The sequence below is a fragment of the Neomonachus schauinslandi genome, chromosome 14 (genome assembly GCF_002201575.2).
Source record: "Neomonachus schauinslandi chromosome 14, ASM220157v2, whole genome shotgun sequence".
Classification (NCBI taxonomy): Eukaryota; Metazoa; Chordata; class Mammalia; order Carnivora; family Phocidae; genus Neomonachus; species Neomonachus schauinslandi.
This window is the reverse complement of record NC_058416.1, coordinates 27,718,021-27,745,473: the sequence shown is the minus strand read 5'-3', so window position 1 is coordinate 27,745,473 and position 27,453 is coordinate 27,718,021. Positions and strand designations below refer to the sequence as shown.

The 27,453-nt window shown below is 43.9% G+C and overlaps 1 protein-coding gene across 1 annotated transcript; it reads left to right on the top strand.

The window, feature by feature from the left end:
- SLC14A1 (solute carrier family 14 member 1 (Kidd blood group)) lies at window positions 1-27,453 on the top strand. The gene is made up of 9 exons (XM_021686328.1): window positions 1-147; window positions 10,654-10,810; window positions 11,947-12,136; window positions 14,234-14,362; window positions 16,146-16,338; window positions 20,018-20,165; window positions 20,349-20,483; window positions 26,111-26,160; window positions 27,277-27,453. Exons 1-9 carry the CDS (start codon window positions 1-3, stop codon window positions 27,451-27,453), a joined length of 1,326 nt encoding a protein of 441 aa, XP_021542003.1.

The following is a 27,453-nucleotide window of genomic DNA, read 5'->3' as shown; positions in this document are numbered from 1 at the left end:
ATGAATGGACAGTCTTTGGTTGCCGGCGCTGGTGATGCCCCTCGTGGTCCTCTTTGGAAGGACCCTTGTGGAGATAAGGCTGGGGAGGCTGCGCTCGGAGGCTTCGCCCGGCTCAGCATGGCCCCAGCACAGGGGCCCCCGGATCAGGTATGCTCCCTCGGTGCAACCTCTGTCTCCAAGAACGTGGGCGCCTGCGCTCCAAGCTCTGGTGTGTCTCTTCGGAACAGAGCCCGGGAAGTGGGGTCCTCATGCTCTGCTGAGGGGCAGCGGGATGCACGGGAGTCTTGGTCCTGAAAGTCACACGGCACTCAACTTGGGTAAGACTGAACTACTGAGTTTTGAGAACAGTGGAAAAGCTAGGAAAAAGGAGTCTGGGGTTTTAATCTTACCCTGTTGCTACTTATTTAGAGCTTCTTCCCTTTATTTTCTTGTCTTTTTAGTTAAATTTAATGGCCGACTTAGATTTGAGGAATCTGAGCATCAGTAGAAGTCCCCGGCTGCATTGCCTTCCTGATCAGAATTCTTTTTTTTTTTTTTTTTTTAAGATTTTATTTATTTGACAGAGAGAGACACAGCGAGAAAGGGAACACAAGCAGGGGGAGTGGGAGAGGGAGAAGCAGGCTTCCCGCCAAGCAGGGAGCCCGATGCGGGGCTCGATCCCAGGACCCTGGGATCATGACCTGAGCCGAAGGCAGACGCTTAACGATTGAGCCACCCAGGTGCCCCCCTGATCAGAATTCTTAAAAGTTCTCCAAAGAACTGCAAATCGTCACACGTGATAAAATTCTAGGGTGAACTACAACCTTGAAGTTACTGGTTTCTCATAACCAGTTCTCCTGCCTGAGTTCTGGAGCAAGTCTTCAGGATCTGAAGGGCTCTGGAAGTGTTCAGTAGTTCAGAATAAATGGTTCGTGGGCGGGGTCTGCCACAGCACCATCTGCTTACCCTGGGAGAGGAGCCCTCTCTCTCGGGCATGGTACCCTGACAAACCATCCCAACACGCAGGTACTAGGGAGACAAATCACAATAAGCCCTCTTCTATATGCTGGGCTGTGGACTCCCGACAGAAATAACTCAGTCTTCCGCTTTGGGAGGCCCGGCAAGGAGCTCAGGCCAAGCAGGTTCTAGATCACGTCTGACCAGTTGTAGTATCGGGTTTGGCATCTGTATCTCCAAAATCCCTGAGCTGATGGTGTATTTAAAACCCTCTAAAATAAGTAAATATATGTTGGAAATTTCGAGAACATGAATTTGTTCACCCTGAAATAACCTATACACTTTACTGTTTCTGTAGTTGATGGAAAAACTGGAATGTTTTCATTCAATGCTGCCTCTGTAGGAACAGATCTACTCAGTTATAGAAACTCAAAGCAATTGTGTCTGAGCCTCTTGCCGTTGCCTGGGGTGAAACCTGATGCCTCTCATAAATTGGTCCTACTTTACAAACGGGTACTGGAGCTGAGGAAGGAGCTTACTGAGCAATGTTGTCAGTTATAAGATTTAAAGAGGAAGATATATGAAAATAAATGATAGCTATCATTAGCTATTATTTATAAAATAAAAGGTAGTTTTTCATAATTGCTTAAAATTCGAATCGTTTTCCATGTTTCACTATGGGTCCAGCTGAGCTCCCTACAGACTAAGTTTTGGTTCCTGACCTCCAGCAGTTTTCAATTTAAGAATTTCTTAATGCCGGGGAGCCTGGATGGCTCAGGTGGTTAAGCATCTGCCTTCGATTCAGGTGATGATCCCAGAGTCCTAGGATCGAGCCCCACGTCGGGCGCCCAGCTCACCCGAGAGTCTGCTTGTCCTTCTGCCCCCCCCAGCTCATGTTCACACTTACGCTCTCTCTCTCTCCCCCTCAAATAATAAAATAAAATCTTAAAAAAAAAGAATTTCTTAATGCCAAGGTTCATGGGCAATCTCACAAGTGCAGGTGTCTAACACCGTTTTGCCAAGACGAAATGAGCTTGGTCTAGAATTCATTGCATAAATAGCTTCTGCTTTGTGTAATGATTAATGGTTGGCCATTGTTTAAAAGCAGACCACTTAGTTGGGTGGTGAAATAATACAATTGAAGTATGGTGGCTACTCGATAGAAAAATCAGTTACCCACATTGATTTTTGTACTGGGATTAACAGAAGCCCAAACTAGAGTCAGGATTGCAAGAACTAAACATTTTAGAAAGGCATAACTTTATTATCTTTTAATAGGTGTTTGTTGGCTATGATAAACGCAACAAGGATGGGGCCAAAACTATCTGTGAGAACCCCTTACTCACAGCCTGGCCACAGGGAGAAGCTGAGCTGGTTTGTCTGCATAGATTTGGGGTATTCCCTTGGTGGTGTGCTCTATGCCTGTGAATTCAGCTTTCCACTGGTGCCTTCTGGGGTCGGAGAGTTTTGATGCTTCCCTACTCCACACGTACCTGGATGTGCTCTTGGCATTGCTTGCATGCTCAAGGTGGTTTGCCAATGTCTTTCTCCCTTTGCCTCCCTCTGGGATGACATCATTGATATTCTTCTTTTGGCACTACCATTGGCACTGTGAAAAATTCATTTTTGTCTAGAGGGTACCATTCTGGTGATGTTGGTGCTTTCCCATCACACAGTTATCATGAGAAGTGAAGAGTCTTGTAGTGAACACAAGTCACGGTCATATTAGTATTTTTCTGAGGCATGCTTACTGTAACCGTGCCTTGCATATTCTTATATTGTACAATTCTTAGGTTACAGCTTTTTGGTTTTCAATAGCTTCGTTCACTTTTACCTTTTCTAGTTTCTATACCTTATAGAATATTATTCATGACTGTTTTTGAAACATTTAAATAACCAATTGCAAAAATAAAGAATATCTGAGGCAGTTGCCCAATGTGGGGACATATTCAAGCAACCTTTGACTTGGAGAGTGTCTATGAGGGGCTTTACTTAGGCTGTGTCAGCACACAGAGATCGTTTTGTAAATAATTCTGCCCTGTCAAACCTTTAAAAACAAAAACATTTTTGTAAAATAGAAACTTAATTTAAAAAGGCTGCTCAGGACTTCTGGGGAAGATGGTGGAGTAGGAGGACCCTAAGCTCACCTCGTCCCATGGATACAACTAGATAACACTCACATCAGTGTAAAGAACCCAGAAAACGATCCAAAGACTGGCAGAACAAACTCCACAACTAAAGGTAGAGAAGAGGTCACATCGAAGGGGGTAGAAAGGGCAAAGATGTGGTCAGAAGCCAACAGACCCACAGGTTGGTCCACATCAGGAGGGAGCTGCGCGCATGGAGAGGGGAGAGAAACAGACCCCCACACCAGGGAACCCACACTGGGAGGACGAATCCCCATAACAACTGGCTTTGAAAACCAGAGGGACTGAAATTCATGAGTTCTCACAACCAGCAGGACTTAAAACCTGAAATTTAAAAAATCAGTGGGCTTGGGTCTAGGAGAGCAGAGAGGGAGAGAGGAAACTGAGACCCCGGGCTCGCTTAAAGAGACAGCACAACAAACAGCCCCGTGGGGACACAGCATAAAAACAGCAGTTTGAAAAATGCCTGGGGCGTACAGGGGGAAGGGTTATTTACTCATCTCAGAGCCTGTCCTGGAGGGACAGAGACCATTGGGGGACTCCTCCAGGAAGAAAGGAGCTGGCAGGCACCATTTCCTCCCATGGCCCCCAGCATAAGCACACAGACACCTGCAGGAGGAACCAGCCGTTGCTGATACTCTCTACTGAACTTGCTAATACTGCTTCCCCACTGCTCCGCCCCCTGCAGACAAACCTGCCCCAGTCCCAGCACCGCAGAGGGGCCCCTTTTGCTCAGAGCCAATTCAGGACAGTGCCACAGGCTTAGCAGGGTGCAAGCAGCCCCAGCAGGGACCAGCCCCACTCCAAAGTGAGTCCTGTCCCAGGGATAGGGGAAGAGAACGATGTACACCAGTCAGACTGCAGCCCCCGCAGTGGGCTCGGGGAAGACATCAAGCCTGACGGCAGGCCCTGCCCACCAACAAAAGCTTCTCAGAAGACAAGACAGGGAGAACAGCCTGCGGTTCGGTGCTGCTGTATCTCTGGCAAGCGCCTGGCCTGACTCAGCTCAAACCCAAGGCATCGAAGATTAGCCCACTCTTAATGCCAAGATCAAACCCTGCCCACCAGAGGCAAAGAAGGTCACTGCAGATGACTGGACTGAAGGAAAAAGCAGCTCAGTCACAACAGCTGTGTGCACAACACACACAGAAGACACCCCCGGAGCACCAGGTTCTGGTGAACATTGCAGGGCACTACAGAACCTCTTCTTCGTAAGGTCATTGCTTTCCAGTGCGGGAGACACAGCTGACTTTCCTAACACAGAGAAACCGAAGCAGAGACTTAGACAAAATGAGGAGACAGAGGAATATGTCCCAAATGAAAGAACAGGACAAAATCACAGCAAGAGATCTAAATGAAATGGAGATAAATAATGTGCCTGATAGAGAATTTAAAGAAATGATCATAAAGATACTCACTGGACTTGAGGAAAGAATGGAGGACATCAGTGAGACCCTTAATGATGAGATAAAAAAAAGAACCAATCAAAGATGAGAACATAATAAATGAAATTAAAAATACACTAGATGGAATAAATAGAAGACTGGAGGAAGCAGAAGAATGAATCAGTGACCTAGAGGACAGAGTAAAGGAAAGCAATCAAGCTAAGCAGGTAAAAGGGAAAAAAAAATAAGCAAAAATGAGAATAGACTTAGGGAACTCAGCAACACCATCAAGCATAATAACATTCACATTATAGGGATCCAGAAGAAGAAGAGAAAGAAAGGGGGACAGAAAATTTATTTGAAGAAATAATAGCTGAAACATTCCCAAATCTAGAGAAGGAAACAGAAATCCAGATCCAGGAGGCACAGAGAGCCCCCAACAAAATCAAACCAAGGAGGTTCCCACCATGACACATAGTAATTAAAATGGCAAAAAGTAGTGATAGAGGATTTTATAAGCAGCAAGAGAAAACACATACAAGGGAAACCTCGTATGGCTATCAGCTGATTTTTCAATAGAAACTTTGCAGGCCAGAAGAGAGTGGCATCACGTATTCAAAGTGCTGAAAGGAAAAAAAATCTGCAGCCAATAATACTCTATCCAGCAAGGCTATCATTCAGAGTAGGAGAGATAAAGAGCTTCTGAGACAAACAAAAGTTAAAGGAATTCATGACCACTAAACCAGCCCTACAAGAAATATTAAAGGAGACTCTTTGAGTGAAAAGAAAGGACCATAAGCAAGAGAAAGGAAAGTAAGAAGCACAAAAGCAGTAAACATAAATATATCTGTAAAAATCAGTCAAAGGATTCACAAAATAAAAGGATGTAACGTATGACACCATATACCTAAAATATGGGGCTAGTGGAGTAAAGAATGGGTTCAAACTTAAGTGACCATCAACTTAATATAGACTGCTATATACAGAAGATGTTATATACAAACTGAATGGTTACCACAAATCAAAACCCAGTTAAAGATATGCAAAATTAAAGAGAAAGGAATCCAAATATATCACTAAAGAAAGCCAACTAATCATGAGAGAAGAGAGCAAAAGTAGAAAGGAACAGAGAAGAACTACAAAAACAACCATAAAACAAGGAACAAAATGGCAATAAATACGTACCTATAAATAATTACTTTGAATGTAAATGGACTAAATGCTCCAATCAAAAGACATAGGGTGGCAGAATGGATTAAAAAATGAAGAAGAAGAAGAAGAAGAAGAAGAAGAATCTATATGCTGCCTACAAGGGATTCATCTCAGACCCGAACACACGTACAGACTGAAAGTGAAGGGATGAAGAAACATTTATCATGCAAATGGATGTGAAAAGAAAGCTGGGGTAGCAATACTTATATCAGACAAAATAAACTTTAAAATAAAGATAGTAACAAGAGACAAAAAAAAAAACACTATATAATAATAAAGGGAAAAATCCAACAAGAAGGTATAACAATTGTAAATATTTATGCATCCAACATGGGAGCACCCAAATACTTAAAACAGTTAGTAACAAACATAAAGGAAATCACTGATAGTAATACAATAATAGTAGGGCACGTTAACACTCCACTTAACATCAATGGACAGATCATCCAAACAGAAAATCAACAAGGGAACAGTGGCTTTGAATGACACATTGGATCAGATGGATTTTAACAGATATAGTCAGAACATTCCACCCTGAAACAGCAGAATACACATTCTTTTAAAGTGCACATGGAACATTCTCCAGAATAGATCACATATTACACCACAAAACAAGTCTCAACAAATTCAAAAAGATTGAAGTCATACCATGCATTTTTTTCTGACCACAACACTATGAAACTAGAAATCACAAGAAAAAAACCTGGAAAGAGCACAAATACATGGAGGTTAAATAACATGCTATTAAACAATGAACGGATCAACCAAGAAATCAAAGAGTAAATCCAAAAATACATGGAAACAAATGAAATTGAAAACACAAGGGTCCAAAATCTTTGGGATGCAAAAGCATTTCTAAGAGGGAAGAATAGCAACACAGGTCTACCTCAAGAAGCAAGAAAAATCTCAAATACAACCTAACATTACACCTAAAGGAGCTAGAAAATAAAGAACAAGCAAAAGCCAAAATCAGTAGAAGGAAGGAAATAATAAAAATTAGAGTAGAAATAAATGATATAGAAATTTAAAAAACAATAGAACAGACTGATGAAACCAGGAGCTGGTTCTTTGAAAAGAGCAAAAAAATTGAGAAACCTTTAGCCAGAATCATCAAGAAAAAAGAGAGAGAGTATTCAAATAAACAAAATCACAAAAGAAGAGAAATAACAACTACCACCACAGAAATACAAAAGATTGTAAAAGAATATTATGAAAAACTAGAGGCCAACAAACTGGACAACCTAGAAGAAACAGATAAACTCCTAGAAACATATAACCTCCAAAAACTGAGTCAGGAAAAAATAGAAAATTTGAACAAATTGATTATTGGCAATGAAATTGAGCAGTGATCAAAAACTCCCAACAAACAAAAGTTCAGGACCAGATGGCTTCATGGGTGAATTCTACCAAAGATTTAAAGAAGAGTTAATATCTATTCTTCTTAAACTCTTCCAAAAAATAGAGAGGAAAGAAAACTTCCAAATTCGTTCTAGGAGGCCCATATTACCCTGATACTAAAACCAGATAAAGACACTACAAAAAAGAGAACTACAGGCCAATATCTCTGATGGAAATAGATGCAAAAGTCCTCAACAAAATACTAGCAAACCAAATCCAACAATACATTTAAAAAATCATTCACCACAATCAAGTGGGATTTATTCCTGGGATGCAAATGTGGTTCAGTATTCAAAAAATCAATCAACATGATACATTACATCAATAAGAGAAAGGATAAAAAATATATGATTATTTCAATAGATGCAGAAAGAGCGTTTGACAAAGGACAACATCCATTCATGATAAAAACTCTCAACAAAGTAGATTTAGTGAGAACATACCTCAATATAATAAAGGTCACATTGAAAAACCCACAGCTCACATCATACTCGATGGTGAAAAATTGAGAGCTTTCCCCCTAAGATCAGAAAAAAGACAAGGATGTCCACTCTCATCACTTTTATTCAACATAGTAGTGGAAGTCCTAGCCACAGCAATCAGTCAACAAAAAGAAATAAAAGGCATCCAAATTGGTAAGGAAGAAGTAAAACTTTAACTATTTGCAGATCATAGGATACTGCATATAGAAAACCTTAAAGACCCAACCAAAAAAGTGCTAGAACTGATAAATGAATTTAGTAAGATCCCAGGATACAAAATTAATGTACAGAAATCTGTTGCATTTCTACACACCAATAATGAAGCAAGAGAAAGAGAAATTAAGAAAGCAATCCCAGGGCACCTGGGTGGCTCAGTCGTTAAGCATCTGCCTTCGGCTCGGGTCATGATCTCAGGGTCCTGGGATCGAGCCCCGCATCGGGCTCCCTGCTCAGCGGGAAGCCTGCTTCTCCCTCTCCCACTCCCCCTGCTTGTGTTCCTGCTCTCGCTATCTCTCTCTCTGTCAAATAAATAAATAAAATCTTTAAAAAAAAAAAAAAGAAAGAAAGCAATCCCATTTACAATTGCACCAAAAATAATAAAATATCTAGAAATAAGCTTAACCAAGGAGGTAGAAAACCTGTACTCTGAAAACTATAAAATATTGATGAAAGAAATTAAATATGATACAAACAAATGGAAAGATATTCCATGCTCATGGATTGGAAGAACAAATATTGTTAAAATGTCCATACTACCCAAAGTAATCTACAGATTTAATGCAATTGATAACAAAATACCAAGAGCATTCATCACAGAACTAGAATAAATAATATTAAAATTTGTATGGAACCACTAAAGACCCAGAATAGCCAAAACAACCTTGAAAAAGAAAAACAAAACTGGAGGCATCACAATTTCACACTTCAAGTTATACTACAAAGATGTAGTAATTGAAACAGTATGGTACTGACACAAAAACAGACATATAAATCAATGGAACAGGAGAGAAAGCCTAGAAAAAAACCCACAATTATATGATCAGTTAATCTTCAACCAAAGAGGCAAGAACGTGCCATGGGAAAAAAGACAGTCTCTTCAACAAGCGATGTTGGGAAAACTGGTCAGCTACATGCAAAAGAATGAAACTGGACCACTTGCTTACACCACACACAAAGATAAACTCGAAATGGATTAAAGACCTAAATGTGAGACCAGAAACCATTAATATCCTAGAAGAGGCAGGAATTTCTCTGACACTGACATTTCTAGATATGTTGCCTGCGGTAAGGGAAATAAGAGCAAAAATAAGTTATTGGGACTACATCCAAAAAAAATCTTCTGCACAGCAAAGGAATCAACAAAACTAAAAGACAACCTACTGAATAGGAGAAGATATTTGCAAATGATATAATGGATAAAAGGTTAGTATCCAAAATGTATAAAGAACTTCTATAATTCAACACCTGCCCCCAAATAATCCAATTAAAAAATATGGGCAGAAGAAATGAACAGACATTTCCGGAAAAAAAAAAAAGAAAGAAAGAAATGAACAGACATTTCTCCAAAGAAGACATTCAGATGGCCAACAGACATATGAAAAGAGGCTCAACATCACTCATCATCTGGGAAATGCAAATCGAAACCATAATGAGATATCACCTCACACCTGTCAGAATGGCTACAATCAAAAACAGAAAAAACAACAAGTGTTGGTGAGGATGTGGAGGAAAAGGAACCCTCATGTACTGTTGGTGGGAACGCAAACTGATGCAGCCACTGTGGAAAACAGTATGGAGGTTCCTCAAAAAATTAAAAATAGAACTACCCCATGATCCAGTAATCACACTACTTGGTATTTACCCAAAGAATATAAAAACACTAATTTGAAAGAACATATGAACCCCCATGTTTATTGCAGCATTATTTACAATAGCCAAATTATGGAAGGAGCCCAAGTATCCAAGAAGATGTGGGGCATATACAAAGGAATATTATTCAGTCATGAAAACAAATGAAATCTTGCCATTTGCAACAACATAGATTGAGCTAGAGAGCATAATGCTGAGTGAAATACATCAGAGAAGACAAATACCATATGATTTCACTCATATGTGGAACTTAAGAAACAAAACAAACAAACAAAGAAAAAGACACAAACCAAAAGCAAACTCTTTTTTTTTTAACTTTTTTTTTTTAATTTATTTTTTGAGAGAGAGAGAATGAGAGACAGAGAGCATGAGAGGGAGGAGGGTCAGAGGGAGAAGCAGACTCCCCGCCGAGCAGGGAGCCCGATGCGGGACTCGATCCCGGGACTCCAGGATCATGACCTGAGCCGAAGGCAGTCGCTTAACCAACTGAGCCACCAGGACGCCCAGCAAAATCTTAACTGTAGAGAACAAAGTGATGGTTGCCAGAGGAGAGATGGGTGGGGGGATGGGTAAAATAGGTGACGGGGATTAAGAGTACACTTACCATGATGAGCACTGAGTAATGTATAGAATTGTTGAATCACCATATTGTGTACCTGAAACTAACATAACACTATGCTAATTATATTGGAATTAAAGTAAAAAACTTAATTTTAAGAAAAAGGCTGCTCATCTTGGGAAGTAGCTGTTTGATCAGCATTCGTGAGCGCCATTTTGTAACTTAACCTCTGGCTCCTCTGGCCAACAGCATGAATCTTAAGTACTTGGTCTTAGCTCTTCCTATATTATTATTTCAGTCAGTATGTTGAAATTAAATATTTTTCAGTCTTTTCCACTAGACTGAGCTCTTTTAGTGTAGGATGTAGGTGTTCTATGGATATTTGTTGAATTAGAAACTGGACCTTATGAAACTCAAGGCCAGAACCTTCTCATGGTAGCATTAAAGACAGTGATGACAAAAGCAGTATGGGATTAGGATTTGGGTAATAATCTCCATGACAATGGTTCAAGAGGAAATTGGTGCTTTCTTAGTCCCCTGGGATGTCATGATACAGATGAAGTGCTTTTTAACTCATCCTCCGTGGCTACTGCAACCAGGCCCAGTGCTGGCCAGTCTGAAGTGTTCTGCATTAGGATGTTTATGAGCTCTGTCCTTTCCTCAAGGAGCCAGAGGAAGAGATAACCATGGAGGATAGTCCCACTATGGTTAAAATGGACCAGGGTGAAAATCAGGTTTTACGAAGTCCAAGAAGAAGGTACCTCCCCAAGGCACTTGGCTATGTCACCGGTGATATGAAAGAATTTGCCAGCTGGCTTAAAGGTATTTATGTTTCCATCCCTTGGAGTGATGGGGGAAGTAGCTTTGGGGGAAATGGCTTGCTGGTTCTTCTACTTGTATCTTTCATTACAGTCCCCTGCCTTCTATTGATCTCTCTCCTCTCCAGTTTTTAACTTTTTGTCTTTTTTAAAAGATCTTATTTATTTTTTTAAAGATTTATTTATTTATTATTTGAGAGAGAAAGAGAGAACACAAGCAGGGGGAGGGGCAGAGGTAAAGAAAGAATCTCAGGCGCCTGGGTGGCTCAGTTGGTTAAGCGACTGCCTTCGGCTCAGGTCATGATCCTGGAGTCCCGGGATCGAGTCCCACATCGGGCTCCCTGCTCAGCGGGGAGTCTGCCTCTTTCTCTGACCCTCCCCCCTCTCATGCTCTCTATCTCATTCTCTCTCTCAAATGAATAAATAAAATCTTTAAAAAAAAAAAAAAAGAAAGAAAGAATCTCAAGCAGACTCCCACTGAGCATGAAGCCTGACGTGGGGCTTGATCCCACAACTCTGAGATCAGGACCTGAGCCAAAATCAAGAGTCAGATGCTTAACCCACTGAGCCACCCAGGTGCCCCAAGATTTTATGTTTAAGTAATCTCAATACCCAACATGGGGCTCAAATTTACAATCCTGAAATCAAGAGTCACATGCTTTACCAACTGAGCCAGCCAGGCGCCCCTAATTTTTTATCTTCTAACCTGCAAGCCTCTTCAAATATTTTTTTATGGAGATAGTGCTTAGGGCCAGGGACCTACTCAAATTAGAGGAAAGCACCTGGCTCCAGCCCATAATTTCAGTACTTAAAAACTGAAGTTTTACTCTAATAATTCATTTCTTTAGCTTAAGAGTCTGTACCTCTGAGCATGGTAAATAAGTGCATTCAGTGCTTTCTGCAGTGGAGATTCTAATAAGGGCAGTGTGGGTTGAGCGTAAAGAAACTGGAGGGTTTCGGGGACCTGGGTACGACTAAAGGGGAAATGGCTCAGAGGGAAACAGCTTCCAGGAATATCACAAATTAGTTTCACCTTTATCAGAGGGGATTTTGATGATTTTACTCAGGGTGGGCACTGGGCGTGGAAGGGAGCACCTTGACTTGTCACTTCCTTAGCTCTGTCCATCTCATCTCTTCCAGACAAACCACAGGTGCTCCAGTTCGTTGATTGGGTTCTTCGGGGCATATCCCAAGTGGTGTTTGTCAGCAACCCCATCAGTGGAATCCTGATTCTGGTTGGACTCCTGGTCCAGAATCCCTGGTGGGCTCTCAATGGCTGTGTGGGAACAGTGGTCTCCACCCTGACAGCCCTATTGCTTGCCCAGGACAGGTAGGTGCATCCATCCCAGTCTGCTCTTCCTGCTTCTGAGAACACAGGAGTTAATCAGTGAATTGGGCATCAGTGATAAAGCCCCACCCTTCCCAGAAAAACCCACCTTTATTCTACAGAACTCTATATTTGTCTTGAGCCAGAGGTCAGGGGATTATTTGTATCCTTTATTATTTCTCTTGAGTCATTCACTAAATCATTCTTCTTCAATGATTAATCAATTATTTATCATCAGCATTTTGTGTGGGTAAAAATGCATATGAGTTCTTTTTTTTAGATTTTATTTATTTATTTATTTGTTTATTTGAGAGAGAGAGAGAGAGCACAAGCAGGGGAAGGGGCAGAGGGAGAGGGAGAAGCAGACTCCCCACTGAGTAAGGAGCCCAACGCAGAGCTTAATCCCAGGACCCCGAGATCATGACCTGAGCCGAAGGTAGACACTTAGCCGACTGAGCCACTCAGGCAACACAAGCATATGAGTTCTTGAAAAGTCTTGGTGACTTAAAAATCCCGACTAATCCCATTATATATTGTTTGCATGCTTAGTTTGGTAAATTCATTCTTTATAGACAGTGCAGATGTTAGTTCAGTTTCTAGAGAGATGAATAATCACAAATTCCAAGTTAATTAGTTCTGACTTAAGACGTGTAAGTGTGTCTTCTGAACTATGTGTTGGGTTAAAAATAGCACGTACTTTATAAATTGATCTGTTGTTGAGGAAGTGATAAGCGAACTCCCACCATGGGATTAGACAGCTCCTGACTTTCTAGTTTTGTCAGGGAGGCTGCTGGTCTTCTAGGTGTCCAGGATCAATGAGTAAGCACCAGTGGAGGGTCATTACACAACTAAGCTCTTGTAATATTTACTGTAAGTTACCTAAGGAGCTTCTCAGAGAGAGAATCCGAAAATGTTCCACTTTCCCTTCAGGTCCAAGGGGCCTGATTTGTTCTCCATAGGTCAGGTTAAATCCTATTCCAATGCACATCAGGAAACAGTGCATCCAGTTTGAAGGTGTGGTCCAGGATTGTACCATATCAAATATTCCTTCATTGTTTTGTTCCAGCAAAAATTGACCCATTTTCCTTATCAGGTATTATTTAGAAGGCAAGCCATATTTATATGTGTTGATTTTCAATTCTCTCTTACTTTCCTCAGTCCTAAAGGACCACATTAAAAGAGCAATCCTGTTTTAAGTGAATACACAGTGTCTGTTGTTTTAACTCTGGTGTTCCACAACTTGCTGACGTTGCCATTAAAGCAATGGCAGCCAAGCATTCAATCTGCAAGTCCCTTGTTGAGAAGGCGAGTCTTTGCCTAGCTGTCCACTGTCCTCATGTATATTCCCAAATTCTAGAAGAGAGTATCACTTCCAGAGTTAAACCAGCAAAAATCCCATCAATTCCTACATGTCCCAAAGGATTAGTTAAGGAAGACAATAGGTCAACCTTCAGAAGGCTGAGAGGCAAAAAGGAACCCAAGAATGAATTTGGTGTTAAATATGCACATAAATGGAATACTCTGCCCAGTTAAAGTAATTATTTTTCTTTGCAATAATTTGGAAATGTATATTTGGAGACCACAAAAGGGAAGCACAGGAAGATGAAAATGTATGCTACGTTGGAAGATTAATGTTTTTAAGGTCACAAACACTACGAAAGTGAATTTACAGTTGGACCATCTTACGCCTCTCACCAAGAATGTCAGACTTAGAGAACAGTTTCATGGAACAACTCTGTTCAGATCAAAGGCCCTTAATGACACAGGAGAAATAACTTTCTGAAGGAAAGGCTAAAGGAAGCAGGACAAGCTGCCTCTCTCATTTCCTTTTCTGCACCTGGATGCTGGAATCTTGTCTTGCTAGGACACCTCTGAAGGGGGTTGTTCTATATGCACAGTTCTATTTTATCCTTATCTATGTATATTTCATTTTTTCCCATGATTTTAATAGTGTTTGGCTTTTACAGACTTTGGAATAAATTTCTAAATATAATCTCATTTCCTAATGGGAATATGATCTGAAAGTTGCAAGAATCATTTATGTGCAAGTCCAGCCAGTGTCCACCCAGGACATGCCCACACTGTGCCTTTCGCCCGCAGGTCCGCAATCGCCGCAGGACTCCAGGGCTACAATGCCACGCTGCTGGGAATCCTCATGGCTGTCTTTTCAGACAAGGGCAACTATTTCTGGTGGCTGTTATTCCCTGTGTCTGCTATGTCCATGACTTGGTAAGTTGTACCTGGTTGTCCAAAATACCTTTAAAAAAAAAATATGTGGGGGGAGGAGGGAATGGAGAGTTACTGTTTAATGGGTACAGAGTTTCAGTTTTGCAAGATGAAGAAAGTTCTAGGAATGGACAGCAGTGATGTTTAGACGACCATGTGAATGAACTGAACGCAAGTGAAACCGCAGACTTTAATATGGTTAACATGGTCAATTTTATGGTACATATGTCTAACAATTTTTAGCAAAATAATTTTTTAAAATTAAATTCGGTTTATGTCTATTGGAAACAGGAAGCATCAAACACACTGATGCGTGTGACCTTCCATACACACCTCGTCCCCCCCCCCCACCATCCCCTGAGATTCTGATGTAATTGGTCTGGGGTGTTGCCTGGGCTCGCAGGGGTTTCTAAAGTACAACCAAATTTGAGAACCATGCCCTCCATCAGCGCTCCTCCACCGTGCACACTACCGAATCACCAGCAGGGCTTGTGAAAACACAGCCTGCAGCCCCCCTCCCCAGGGCTTCTGATTCAGCCCATCCAGGATGAAGCCTAAGAATCTGCATTTCTAACCAGTTCCCAGGTGAGGTGGCTGATCCAGGAACTACACTTTGAGAACCACTGTATGTGCCTATATGAACTCTCCTTATCCACCTGCCCCTGCTGCCTTCAAAGAATTTCGTTACTGAATTCAAAAAATCCTTCAAAAAAAAGGATTTTTTTTAAACTCTAAATCCTTCAAATTAGTTTCTTAAGTCCTTTTTTGTTTGTTTTTTGGAAGCATACATTTCCTTCTTACTCTGGCACATTTAGGATATAAAACACGAATACCCACACGAATGAGTAGTGTAGCCCACTCTGGACAAAGTCTGCAGCGCCCCCCACCGCCCCCCCCGGCCTGCATCCACAGGCGTGTGCGAGAGAGTCTGCGGGCAGAGCCAATCTGAGCGGGAAGTAATTTCCGAAAAACAGGCTCAAGGACAGGAAGTGGGTCATCAGCAGGGACTCCCCACACCCCCTCCCATAATCTGGAGTTCTGACCTTAGTGATGGGCTAACAAGTGAGAGCCCAAAAGGGGCCCAGAGACAGTCTAATCTAATCTAATCCAGTCCCCCAGACTACAGACCAGGAAATGGAGGAGTAGTTCCTTGCCAAAGGTCACATAGTTCACCAACTATTCCTGACTTAAAGCTGTTCCTCCCCTTCCTGCTCCCCCTCCCACCCCGAGTTTAAGATCTTTTTCCTCCAGCCCACACCACCTTACATCCTCCCTTGGATAATTGTTTCTCTTTTTCAAAAATAGATATACTAAAGACTCATGAAGATGATACAGAAATTCAAGATGGCGGTTGCGTCTGGTCAGGAGGGAGGGGCTCATGATCATGTACCATGATCAAGTAGGTTACACAGGGGGCTCTAACTGTGTATTTTACTTCATGTCTAAAATACTTCAAAAATATTTCTAAAACCTAGATTTCATAAGTCTCTGTGAGCAACCCCAGAGTATAATTTTTCAAAAGCCAAATAAGCAAAGAGTTGATTTTTGACTTCATGTAAGAATTATTCTCTGACAGGATTTATTCCCCGCATGTTTGTTTTTTTGTTTCAGTTTGGGTTTTTTTGGTTTTCTTTCTTTTTCCCCCTGTGAAAAGTTTGCTGAAACAACAGCACGTTAGCATTTTGCCCATGAAACAAACCTCTCCCCAGTGTAGAGATTCAGTTTGTCAAACGACTTGTCACATGCATGTTCTTCCATTCTGTTTTGTGGTTGTTGTTGTTATTAGTCCAATTTTCTCAAGTGCGTTGAACTCCTTGTTCTGCAAATGGGACCTCCCCGTCTTCACGCTGCCCTTCAACATGGCATTATCAATGTACTTATCGGCCACAGGACATTACAATCCATTCTTCCCAGGCAAATTGTTCAAACCCGTGACCGCAGTTCCCAATATCACCTGGTCTGACCTCAGTGCCCTGCAGGTAAGATACGCTGTCTTCTTGCATTCCTCCTGACTCTGGAAGACGCTCAGTGTCCTCCTGTTTAATTGTTCTTGGGCATCAGAGCCTGATGGAGACTCGGCTTGCTGTCTTCATCTTGCCCCCTAAACCATTTGTTCTACTCCAAAGCTTTGGGCTCTAAGGGTTTGTTTATTATTATCATTGAAGTATAGTTAACATACAGTGTTATATTAGTTTCAGGTGTACAATATAATGATTCAACAATTCTATACATTACTCAGTGCTCATCAAGATATCTGTACTCTTAATCCCTTTCACCGACTTCACCCATCCCCCCACTCACCTCCCTCAGGTAACCACCAATTTGTTCTCTGTAGTTAAGGGTCTGGTTTTTTTTTTGTTTTGTTTTGTTTTTTTTAATATTTTATTTATTTATTCATGAGAGTCAGAGAGAGAGAGAGACGCAGAGGCAGAGGGAGAAGCAGGCTCCCCGCCCAGCAGGGAGCCCGATGCGGGACTCGATCCCAGGACCCTGGGATCATGACCTGAGCCGAAGGCAGACGCCCAACCATCTGAGCCACCCAGGCGCCCAAGGGTCTGGTTTTTTATCTCTTTTTTTTTTTCTTTGTTTTAAAGAGTTTTTTAAATGACTGCTCAAAGCTAAGTTTCCCCCTCTTTTTCTAAAATCCAGTCCAGAGTATAGCTCCATTGGAAATCAAAGACTCTGTTTCAAATTTGCCCCTTCTTTGGGTGGATGGGATGGGGGCCAGTCCTTGAGGAAGTGCCTTGAGCCTGGAGTTAAGCCCTCCATGACCTGCCTCCTCTGATCAAAAGATCTGGCAGCTTACTGTTAGGTCTCATTAAAGAACCTCTCTATTCTGCTTTTTCTTTGGGTAGATCTCAAAGAATATGTACAATAATTCATGGTTCTCAAGCTTTGGTTGCCATCAGAATCATTGTTTTTAAATACCAACACAAGCTCCACCTCAGACTCCCCAAATCATTATCTCTGGGGAGGCGGCCTAGGAACCTGTATTAACAAGCTGCCCAAATAACGGTGATGTGGACCAGGGTTTGAGAACCACGATCATAGGATGTATTGCATGTATCTCTTTACAGGTGTGCACAGAGAGAATTGCCATTTTTAAAAAACCTGGTTCACTCCTGTTGGTGTTTATTTAATAACTCTGTTGAAGGTTTCTTGACGAAGAGGACGCTTAAAATCAGAGGAAAACAAACAAAAAGCACCTTTTTGATGTGCAAAAGCCTGGCTTTCCCACTCTCAGGTCACATAACCCCTTTTGCTGTCCTCTTTGCTGAGCCATCAAAATGCATGAGGAGCTCAGGCAGGCTTTTCTTTACATTCTTGCCCAGAAAATAAATGGGAGCTTTTGGAAATAACTTAGAAAATCAAATGCTTATTCGAACCTACCCACAAAAAATAATATTATAGTGTTAATTGATCTATCTAAAACTGCCCTGTCCAATATAGTAGCTATTCAGCCCCACGTGGCTATTTTAACTTAAATGTGAAATTCATTACAATGAAATAGAATTAAAAATTCAGTTTCTTAGCCTTACTAGCCACACTTCAGGCACTCAGTGGCCACGAACAGAATATTCGCCACCATGGAAGTTCTGTTGGACAGTACTCATCTGCGGAAGTGAGGGTCTTCTCCTCACTCTGAGCTACCACCCCAACATCAGCACCCTTCTTTCCCATCTCGCCCGACTCCCCGCTTCCCTGGCTCCCTGAGGGGTAGTTCTGCCATCAGTTCTGAGGGGAAGCCTATGTAGTCTTTGCCTGTGTCAAGTTCCCTGGTCCAGACAAACAGTAAACGATCTTGTGTAGACATAAAGATCCACTGTGAGCTGGAAAATTCAGGGTCCATCTTAGGATAGAATCAAACTCACAGTCTGGTCCTGTGCTCTGCACAAGGACCGGAGCAGGGTTTGCAAGCCAGTGTTAGATCCCACCGAATGAATGAGGGGAGGAGGCAGGTCCTCATGCCACAGCAGGGTCCCCTGTCGCAGAGTCTGCCTCCCCAAGGTCACTCAAAAGATGTACATGTGGTGTGGGGCAAGTAAATGGACTTGGTCACAAAGGAGCCTAATGTGGCTAATTATGCCTCTCCTGGCCCGACCAGAAGTGCCATTATAAAGAATTATTATCTGTTAGCTTCAATCAAACCCTGTACTTTCCCGAAAACTGCCATTCTGTTGAGCACATAGCTGACATCAGGCCTCAGCCAGAACAGAGAACTGTGACATTCACATGTGGTCTTGTGTTTTGAGGACTAACTGGCAGTTGTTGGTAAGTGGAAGAAGCCAATGATATTCTGGCTTAAATTAATACATGTTCTGCCTCCTCTGATCAAAAGAGCTGGCAGCTTACTGTTAGGTCTCATTAAAGAACCTCTCTATTCTGCTTCTTCTTTGGGTAGATCTCAAAGAATATGTACAATAATTCATGGTTCTCAAGCTTTGGTTCCTCAGCTCAATTCACAGCGCTCACCATAGCACGTACCCTCCCCCATGTGAATTGTGTAAGACTGATGAATCACAGACCTGTACCTCTGAAACAAATAATACATTATATGTTAAAAAAAAAAAAAAAAGAAGATAGCAGGAAGGGAAAAAGAAGGGGGGAAATCAGAGGGGGAGATGAACCATGAGAGACTATGGACTCTGAGAAACAAACTGAGGGTTCTAGGGGGGAGGGGGGTGGGGGGATGGGTTAGCCTGGTGATGGGTATTAAAGAGGGCACGTTAAAAATGGAGCTCCAGGGAGCCTGGGTGGCTCAGTTGGTTGAGCGACTGCCTTCGGCTCAGGTCATGATCCTGGAGTCCCTGGATCGAGTCCCGCGTCGGGCTCCCTGCTCGGCGGGGAGTCTGCTTCTCCCTCTGACCCTCCCCCCTCTCATGTGTTCTCTCTCATTCTCTCTCTCTCAAATAAATAAATAAAAAATCTTTAAAAAAAAAAAATGGAGCTCCATTAAAAATGGAGCACTGGGTGTTATCCACAAACAATGAATCATGGAACACTACATCCAAAACTAATGATGTAAATGTATGGTGATTAACATAACATAATAAAATAAAATTAAAAAAAATTAATACATGTTCTAGGTAAGTATAAATAGGGTCCTGATTCCTGAACTTGCCGATAATTGCTTCTGAATTGTGGATAAGATAACCCAGCTCTGGGTCTCTGGCCTTAACAACCCAACTGCACGAAAGTAATAACACTTCTCTTGACCTTGGTGTGCACTAACGTGTTAGCCTGACAACCGATGGACAGTTAAGAGCAGCGGAAATGTCAGCGGTGGTCCCTGCCGTCCTCACTGGGAGACTCGGCAGGTCATCGCCGGGGGGGGGGGGGGGGGGGTGGCAGTGAGACCACCCGGGAGCCTATCAGCCACCAGCTCCAAGTGGCCGTGCGCACAGCGGAGCCCCCGAGCAAAGGGGAATTCTGAGAAGGCAGGCTCAACATTCGCCAGGGGCGGGTGGGTCTATCTCTCGGGATAAAGCAGAAGAACGAGATTTCTCTGTCAAGAGAAAGAAACTTTTAAAAATGAGTAACACTGACCTGGGAAGACGAGAAACGCTAACTCTAACATGACACTGTATGCGCTTGTGGGGGTCCCGCGGCTTTCTGCTCAGTTGTGTTAATGAGCTCATTTTCTAAATCGCTTTGCAGTTATTGAAATCGCTGCCCGTGGGTGTGGGCCAGATCTACGGCTGTGATAACCCGTGGACAGGGGGCATTTTCCTGGTCGCCCTTCTGCTCTCCTCCCCACTCATGTCCCTGCATGCTGCCATCGGGTCGCTGCTGGGGATAGCAGCAGGTAAGCAAACATCGAGCAGCTCCTGCCCCGCATGCCTCCCCTCAGGCATCTTCCAAAGGCCAGGCTTTCTTGAGGGCTCTGCTTCCCAGGGACCAGTGGGACTAGCTTCCCCCACCCCTGGCCTCCTTCCAGAGCGTCCTGCCTTTGGTGCCCAGCCCTGACTTCACCTGTCTCACCTAATAGGACTCAGTGTCTCGGCACCATTTGAGAACATCTACCTTGGACTCTGGGGTTTCAACAGCTCTCTGGCCTGCATTGCAATTGGAGGAATGTTCATGGCTCTCACCTGGCAAACGCACATCCTGGCTCTTGCCTGTGGTGAGTATTCCGGGCACTGGCGGGAGGGTTGCTCATAACTATGGGATCAGTCCACACAGTACAAAGGGACTGTGTGAGACGCTGGGGCCGCGGTTCCAGTGTGGGCCCCCGGCTGTCTGCGTGTGTGAGCAGGACAAGTGGCGTCCCCTCCCCGGGAGGGTTAAGCTCTGCTGTGCCCTCCTCATTGGCTGTCATGAGGACAGGAGAGCCTGTTGAGTCGGGTTAACCATTTTGCCATCTGTATATGGGGGAGGGGAAGGGGGGAGGTAGAAACTTGACTCATCCTATTTCTTCATACTCATCGTTTGACCCAAGAAACTAAGATGAAATGACTCGAGCTAGATACAGAGCCATTCCTCCTGCTGAATCAGGTAGGACTACATGTGGCCCTTTGAGAATCACAAGAATCTAGCTGTTCTCACACTTCAGGGAACGTCAGAATCACCTGGAAGGCTTGTTAAAACACAGATGGCTGCCCCCCGCCCCAGTACCCCGTGTCTGATTCCTCGTTTGAGGTAGGGAGGAGTTGGCATTTAAAGAGGGCCAGACGGTGCTGCTGCTGGTGCTCTGGGGGCCACGTCTTGCACTGTGTTCACCGCTTCTGACCCCGGTATTCTAGCCAGCCTCGGCCTGTCAGAGCTAGGAGAGGTTCTGCAGATCTCCGCCCCAGCCCCCTCATTTTACTATTGGGGTTCTGAGGCCAGAGAAGTAAAGTGATGTGCTGAAGGGCATCCAGTCAGTTAGAGTAAATGCAAGCCCAGAATCCACATTTGCTAACAACCTCTGGAATTACATCCACTCACTACCCCAGCTTCCCTGTGGCAGCATTCAGGCCTTGAGGTAAAAACAGAGCTCAAGTGATTTAGATTTGAAAAGCTAATGGATTTCTCAGGCCCTTGTAAAGGGGAGGCTTATTCACCCAGAGCCTCTGGCATCCCTAATCCAATACAAAGTAAAAGGATTTAAGATAATCTGTTAAGAGTGCAGGGAATGACCCTCCCTGGGGGATATGCAGGGCGGAGGATGGTGGAAGGTGCAGAAATCGTTCCTAACCAATAGAAATATTTGTCTAGAGTCAGTTTATCACCAGGTGAATCAATCCAAGTTATCTAAGCTGCTACTAAAAGGTCAGATCACAAATATACATACACAATGGAATACTACTTAACCATAAAAAAGAATGAAATCTTGCAACTTGCACCAACACGGGTGGAACTTGAGGGTATTATGTTAAGTGAAATAAGTCAGAGAAAGATAAATACCATATGATTTCACTTACATGTGGAATCTAAAAAAACAAACACAACAAAGCAAAACCCAGACTCAGTAAGTACAGAGAACAGATTGGTGGTCGCCAGAGGTGGGGGGCGGGGGGGGGGGAGGGTTGTGAATGGGTAAAGGGAAGTATACATTTCCAGTCATAAAATAAATAAGCCATGGGGTGTCATATACCACATGAGGAATAGAGTCAATAATATTATATTAATTTTGTGTGTGTGGCAGATGGTGACGAGACTTCACCGAGCTGAGCATTTCACAATGTATACAAAGGTAGAATCACTATGCTGTACACCTGAAACTAATATAATATTGTATGTCAATTACACCTCAATTTAAATAAAAAAAATAAAAGAGTCAACCACATGTCAGGCAGGATTTAGAATGGATTCCTGCACTGGGCAGGAGGTGGGACTGAGGATTCCTAAGGCCTCATTCAATTTCGATCTTCCGAAGCTGTAGCAAGGTTAACACATCTCAGGTTGCTGTGGTGGTACCATGTCCACGTCATTTTGCCCACTTCTTTGTAGTACACAGCTGTTCCACCAACTAAGCCCGTCAAAGCTCTTTGCTCATTTTCCCACATCTGTTTACAAGCTTAGGGCAAGGGAGAAGACGGATTACGTGCCACCTGAGCTAGGCCAGGTTAGAAGCTTTATTGTGAGATTGTTTGAGGTTTCAAATCTTTATTCAAGGTGCATACCTTTATGTGTCTGGGTTGGCAGGAACAACAAATACATACTAAATGCTCATGAAACAGCCCAGACAGTATTAGGAAGAGCTAGGGGCTCAGCAGCGTAGATCCCAGAAGTTGCTCTGCACGGAGAGTGTTATGGTCCAGGGCAGAAGCCAGGTGGGTGAGAGAAGCCCACGGAGACCATATGAATACTGGGAGGGGAACAAGGACATGTCTACAGTACCAGAGTCTCTGGGGGAGCATCACAGTTCAGAATCATCAAGAAGCACCTCTTAGAGAAGGTGGCTTCTCTGTACGTCCTAAAAATCGAGAGGAGGAAGTCTGGTTGGTGGAGGGGGAGGTCCGGGCCAGCATGGGGACGGCCTGAGCACATCCTTCAAGATCAAGCAGACACTGTTTTGGACACAAGAGTTGCTGATGAGATCTTGACAGAGTGTGGGAAGGGATGAAGCCAAAGATGTTTGCAGATGGGTTTCCTCAAAGCAGGAATATCTTCATTATTTTCTTCACTATAGGTGTAGTACAGGCTTATTGTACAAGACAAAACAAACAAAAACTCAGTAAATACAGAAGAGTATAAAGCAGAAAGTAAAAACATTCCACCCTACTCCCTCGATACAACTTTTTTGCCTCCCTCTTACAAGGACTCTGTGGTTACACTGGGTCCACTTAGATAATTCAGCTAGTCTCCCCATGTCAAGATCGTTAACTTAATCACAGCTGCTAAGCCCCTTCTGCCCTGTAAACTAACATATTCACAGGTTCTAGGGATTTGAACAGGAACATCTTTGGGGGCCATTATTCCGCCTATCGCGCCTACCTTCCCTTGGACAGGTCAGATTTTCTCCACTGGTGTAGCATACGGTTAGGGCAGTATACAGAATTAGCGGAGAGCCCAGACCCTGGGGCCAAAATCCTAGCTCTGCCCATTTGAATTTCAGTAGATGCCACATTCACCCCCACAGAGGCCATGCGGATTTCCCCTGCCACGGACAATGTGCGAGAGTGGCTGTTTGATCCACACTGGGTCCTGCCCCTCTCCGTCTTTGGACAGAAAGTGTGGAGGCAGACCTCCAGCCCCTCTTGTAAAGCAAGTCTCACATGGAAAATGTCACAGCAAGTTCCAGCTTGCCCACATCACCCTGACCCTGCCAAACGAGAGACCAACTCTGCCAGCCAGGGCAAGTAAATAACAGACATTTATTACAGAGTTGCTCTTTCCCTGGTTCCGATGGTGTTATCAGAAGAGCGGGGAAGCTCTGATAGAGCCTGGCAGGGCCACCTGCCCTGCCTGGAAACCGGAAACTGCCCACCAGGGAATTCCTCAATTTTGTTATCTTGTCAGCGCAAACTGGAGACACATTTTGTCTCTTTTTGGTTTTTTGGTTTTTTGGGGTTTTTTTATTATTTAGAGATGGGGAGGGGTGGAGGGAGAGAGAGAATCTTAAGCAGACTCCACGCCCAGTGCAAGCCCAAGGCAGGGCTCGATCTCAGGACCCTGAGATCATGGACCTGAGCTGAAATCAAAAGAAGGGGGTTAACTGACTGAGCCCCCCAGGCGCCCCGACATTTTGTCCCCTTTCAGTGCTTGGGTTGCCCTAGTAGGACTGGCCCACGGCGGTCTGCTGGGATGGGCACTGTCTGCTCAGCACTCAGGGCCTTTCTGTCCCTCGGCTGCCCAGAGCACTGTCAGAGTCATCGCCTACACCCTGTGGTGTGCAGACTTCTCCTCTAATGGGAGGCTCTACCGGTCCCACTCAGCAAGCCTTAATTGATGGCAGCTACTGTTAGACAGTCTGATGCTCTTACTGTGGAAAAAAAGCAACTTGTCATCGGAGACCACTTGGAAGGAGCCTAGCAGGAAGAGACCGGGGCGGTAACTGTGCCTTCCAGGTGCGACCCGTGTGAAAAGGAGAAGAATGGCAGTAAGGACTCATGGGCTCAGGGGAGGTCTCGGAGAAGAGCTGGTACCCAAGAGAGCAGGGCAGAGTGTTCTGGTGCTTACCCGAAGGCAGTGAGTATTTGTTGAATGAGTGAGGGAAGGAAGGAAGGAAGGAGGGAGGGAAGGAAGGAAGAATGAAAGGGGGAAAAAAAAGAATGAAATTATCAAAACCAAACAAAGAAGCTCTTCCAAACCAAGCCACTGCCCGCTTCTGTTCAGAGCAGCATCGTGGTCCCCCCCCCACACACACCCCTGGGGACATGGATGGGTTGACAGTGGCTGTTTGTGGAAATACAAGACTGCATTTGAGATTCATCTCCTCCCTGTAAAGCGCATCGTCAAGTTGCCCTTTTACAGACGATAATACTGGATTCCCAAGTTCAGTGATTTTTTTGTACAATAAAATGGCAGAGCCGGGGTTTGAAGCCCAGGCTGTTTCCAAGACAAGCCTTTCCCCCTAGCATGAGACAATTCAGATGTGAAAAAATGAGGTAGACTGTTGAACAAAAATACCAGGATAAAAAGACCAAAGATTGATGAAAGGATGGTAAAGTAAATAGGATCAGAGTCCCTCCCCCCACTTCCCACCCTGCCCCCCTGGGGGCTCATGTCACTTCTCCCTGCCCTGGAGGTCTAGGTGGTGGGCATGTCTAACAGAGCCAGCCATGGCCCAGGGGACTGGGTGGCCAATGCACGGTCATTCTGCAGCATGCCTTTGTGAAACCTGAGCTTCCCTGAACTTCCCCGAGCCCCCTCTTCAACTGATGATTAGCTACTTGAGATCTTTGTGTGTGTTGTTTTACATTGAGGGTCACACATAGACTCACATTACCTACTTTAAGATCCGTGCTCACTCAGAGTAAATAAAAACACAGCATATGAATTCATTGGCCTATATGCCAATCTTAATGGTATTTGGAACAATGTTTTTATGGGAAGAAATCCCAAGTTTGTGGTCAGTTTCTGCTTTTTATTTTTTTATACCATGATTTTTTTGTAACTGTGAATTCTAACCATTAATATGAGACTCCTAGATGCATATATTGTGATTGCACAGAAACCATGCTATCTCAAGAAACATTCATACGTTTCATTTTTTTTAAGATTTTACTTATTTTAGAGAGAGAGAGAGAGCAAGTGGGGGAGGGGCAAAGGGAGAGGGAGAGAGAGAATCTCAAGCAGACTCCACACTGAGTGTGGAGCCCAAAGTGGGGCTCGACTGCACAACCCTGCGACCATGACCTGAGCTGAAATCAAGTGTCAGACGCTTAACAGGCGCCCCCATCATTTTAATTCAACTATGCTCAGATAAAATAACAGGGAAGTTAATTTGCCATAGAAGGCCTTTTCCTTAGGGATCAGCAATAATAGCAACAGAATAGTAACCACAGAAAACTCCCTTTACTGAGTACCTCTTACTGTGTGCTAAACCCAAGTATTATCTCCTTTCATGATGACACCAACCCCGTGAGAAATTCCTATCACCTCTATTGAGCAGGTGAGGAAGTGGAGGCTTAGAATGGGGGCCACCAAGCTCCTAAGTGGCAGAGTCTGGATTTGAACCCAGAGCTGCCGACTGTAAGCTCCTACTTGTAACCAGGGTGCCGAGCTAGCTGGTGAAACATGGATTTCCAGGAGATTTATACCAGAAAGCAGTCTTCCCTGTAATGAAAAGTGCACCTACTAAGTCTTGTTCCCTTCTTTTTGTAGCTCTGTTCACGGCCTACCTTGGAGTCAGTCTGTCCCACGTGATGGCTGTGGTGAGTTGGCTTTAATCTCGCTTTATCATCAGCATGGTTGATCCATTTTCAGTGATGTGGAAACCCTCCTGGGGTCCCCCACGTGGTGTTCCAGCAGGAGCCAGGGCTGCGGTCACCACGATCTTCCCGTCTCCTGGACCTGCCTGTTCACACACCTGCTAACATCATAGTAAATTTTAGTCCAAACTACAATCACCGGGCTTGCTAAAAAAAATACCAGATTAAAAAAAACAAAAAAATAAAAATACCAGATTGCATAATTTAAAGAAGTGAAAGGCTGTATAACATATTTATCAAGTTCCTACTCTAACTCTGAGGATCAGGGAACTGACTTTAGAATATCTTCTACTTGAACAGAAAGCCAAAACCAGGTAGTGGTTGAGAAATCAAGAAAGGGAGGAAAAGGATAATTGCCTACAGACCCAAATGGTTTGGGTTTTGTTTTTAATTGAGCCATTCGTTGTTCATACCCCTTGTCTTTTTTTAAACCCCTCGTCAGTCGTAAGACGTACTCAGACCCATGTCCTAGCTGAATTATTTAATAGGCAAAATCGTTGCCTGTTTAGTGCCTCCTTCCTTTTCAGCACTGTCTTGCCCTTGACCTTCTCCAGAACTGCATGAGTTGCCAAGAACAGCCCAGAGGAAGGACCTCCCCTCCAAGAGCTTAGAGTCTATTTGGGAACTGGAACGAAAGGAAGGGAAGTCCAAGATTGGTCTGGGTGGGAGTCAGGAGGAGAGAGGTCACCACAGACCAAACCAATCAAGGAGGGCCCTGTGGGTGTGGTGAGGGGTCAGGAGCCCCTAGTAGCTTGCGGAGTGACACCTCTGGCTGCCTGGGCTCATCTCCGCACACGTGGTGTAGGAAGCCTGGCTGGATGAGAGGAGGGAAAGATGCGCAAGGTGGATGTGCCACTGACCACCGGGGGAATGGACGGCGACGTTTCGCCTGCTAAATGCAGTCCGACTGGGCCCTTGGACTCGGTCCCGGTGGGCAGAAGCCGAGTCCAGATCGGCAGCCCAGGGACGCATCCCCCTGGGCTGAATGAGAATAGGATGAAGGGTGGTGCTCTGTGACGGAATCTCAAAGGAGCATGTGGTTTGTGTCTTCCTCTTCAGGCGGGATTGCCGGCTTGCACCTGGCCCTTCTGTTTGGCCACGCTACTGTTCCTCTTGGTGACCACGAAAAATGCCAACATCTACAGGATGCCCCTCAGCAAAGTCACTTATCCTGAAGAAAACCGCATCTTCTACCTCCAAGCCAAGAAAAAAAGGATGGTTGAAAGCCCTTTGTGA

What these genes read in the sequence shown, in the direction of transcription:
- SLC14A1 (XM_021686328.1), top strand. Translation starts at nt 1, where the DNA reads ATGAATGGACAGTCTTTGGTTGCCGGCGCTGGTGATGCCCCTCGTGGT. An exon ending in CATCCTGGCTCTTGCCTGTG is followed by an intron (nt 20,484 to 26,110) that starts GTGAGTATTCCG and finishes TTCTTTTTGTAG; the next exon opens with CTCTGTTCACGGCCTACCTT. An exon ending in TGTCCCACGTGATGGCTGTG is followed by an intron (nt 26,161 to 27,276) that starts GTGAGTTGGCTT and finishes CTTCCTCTTCAG; the next exon opens with GCGGGATTGCCGGCTTGCAC.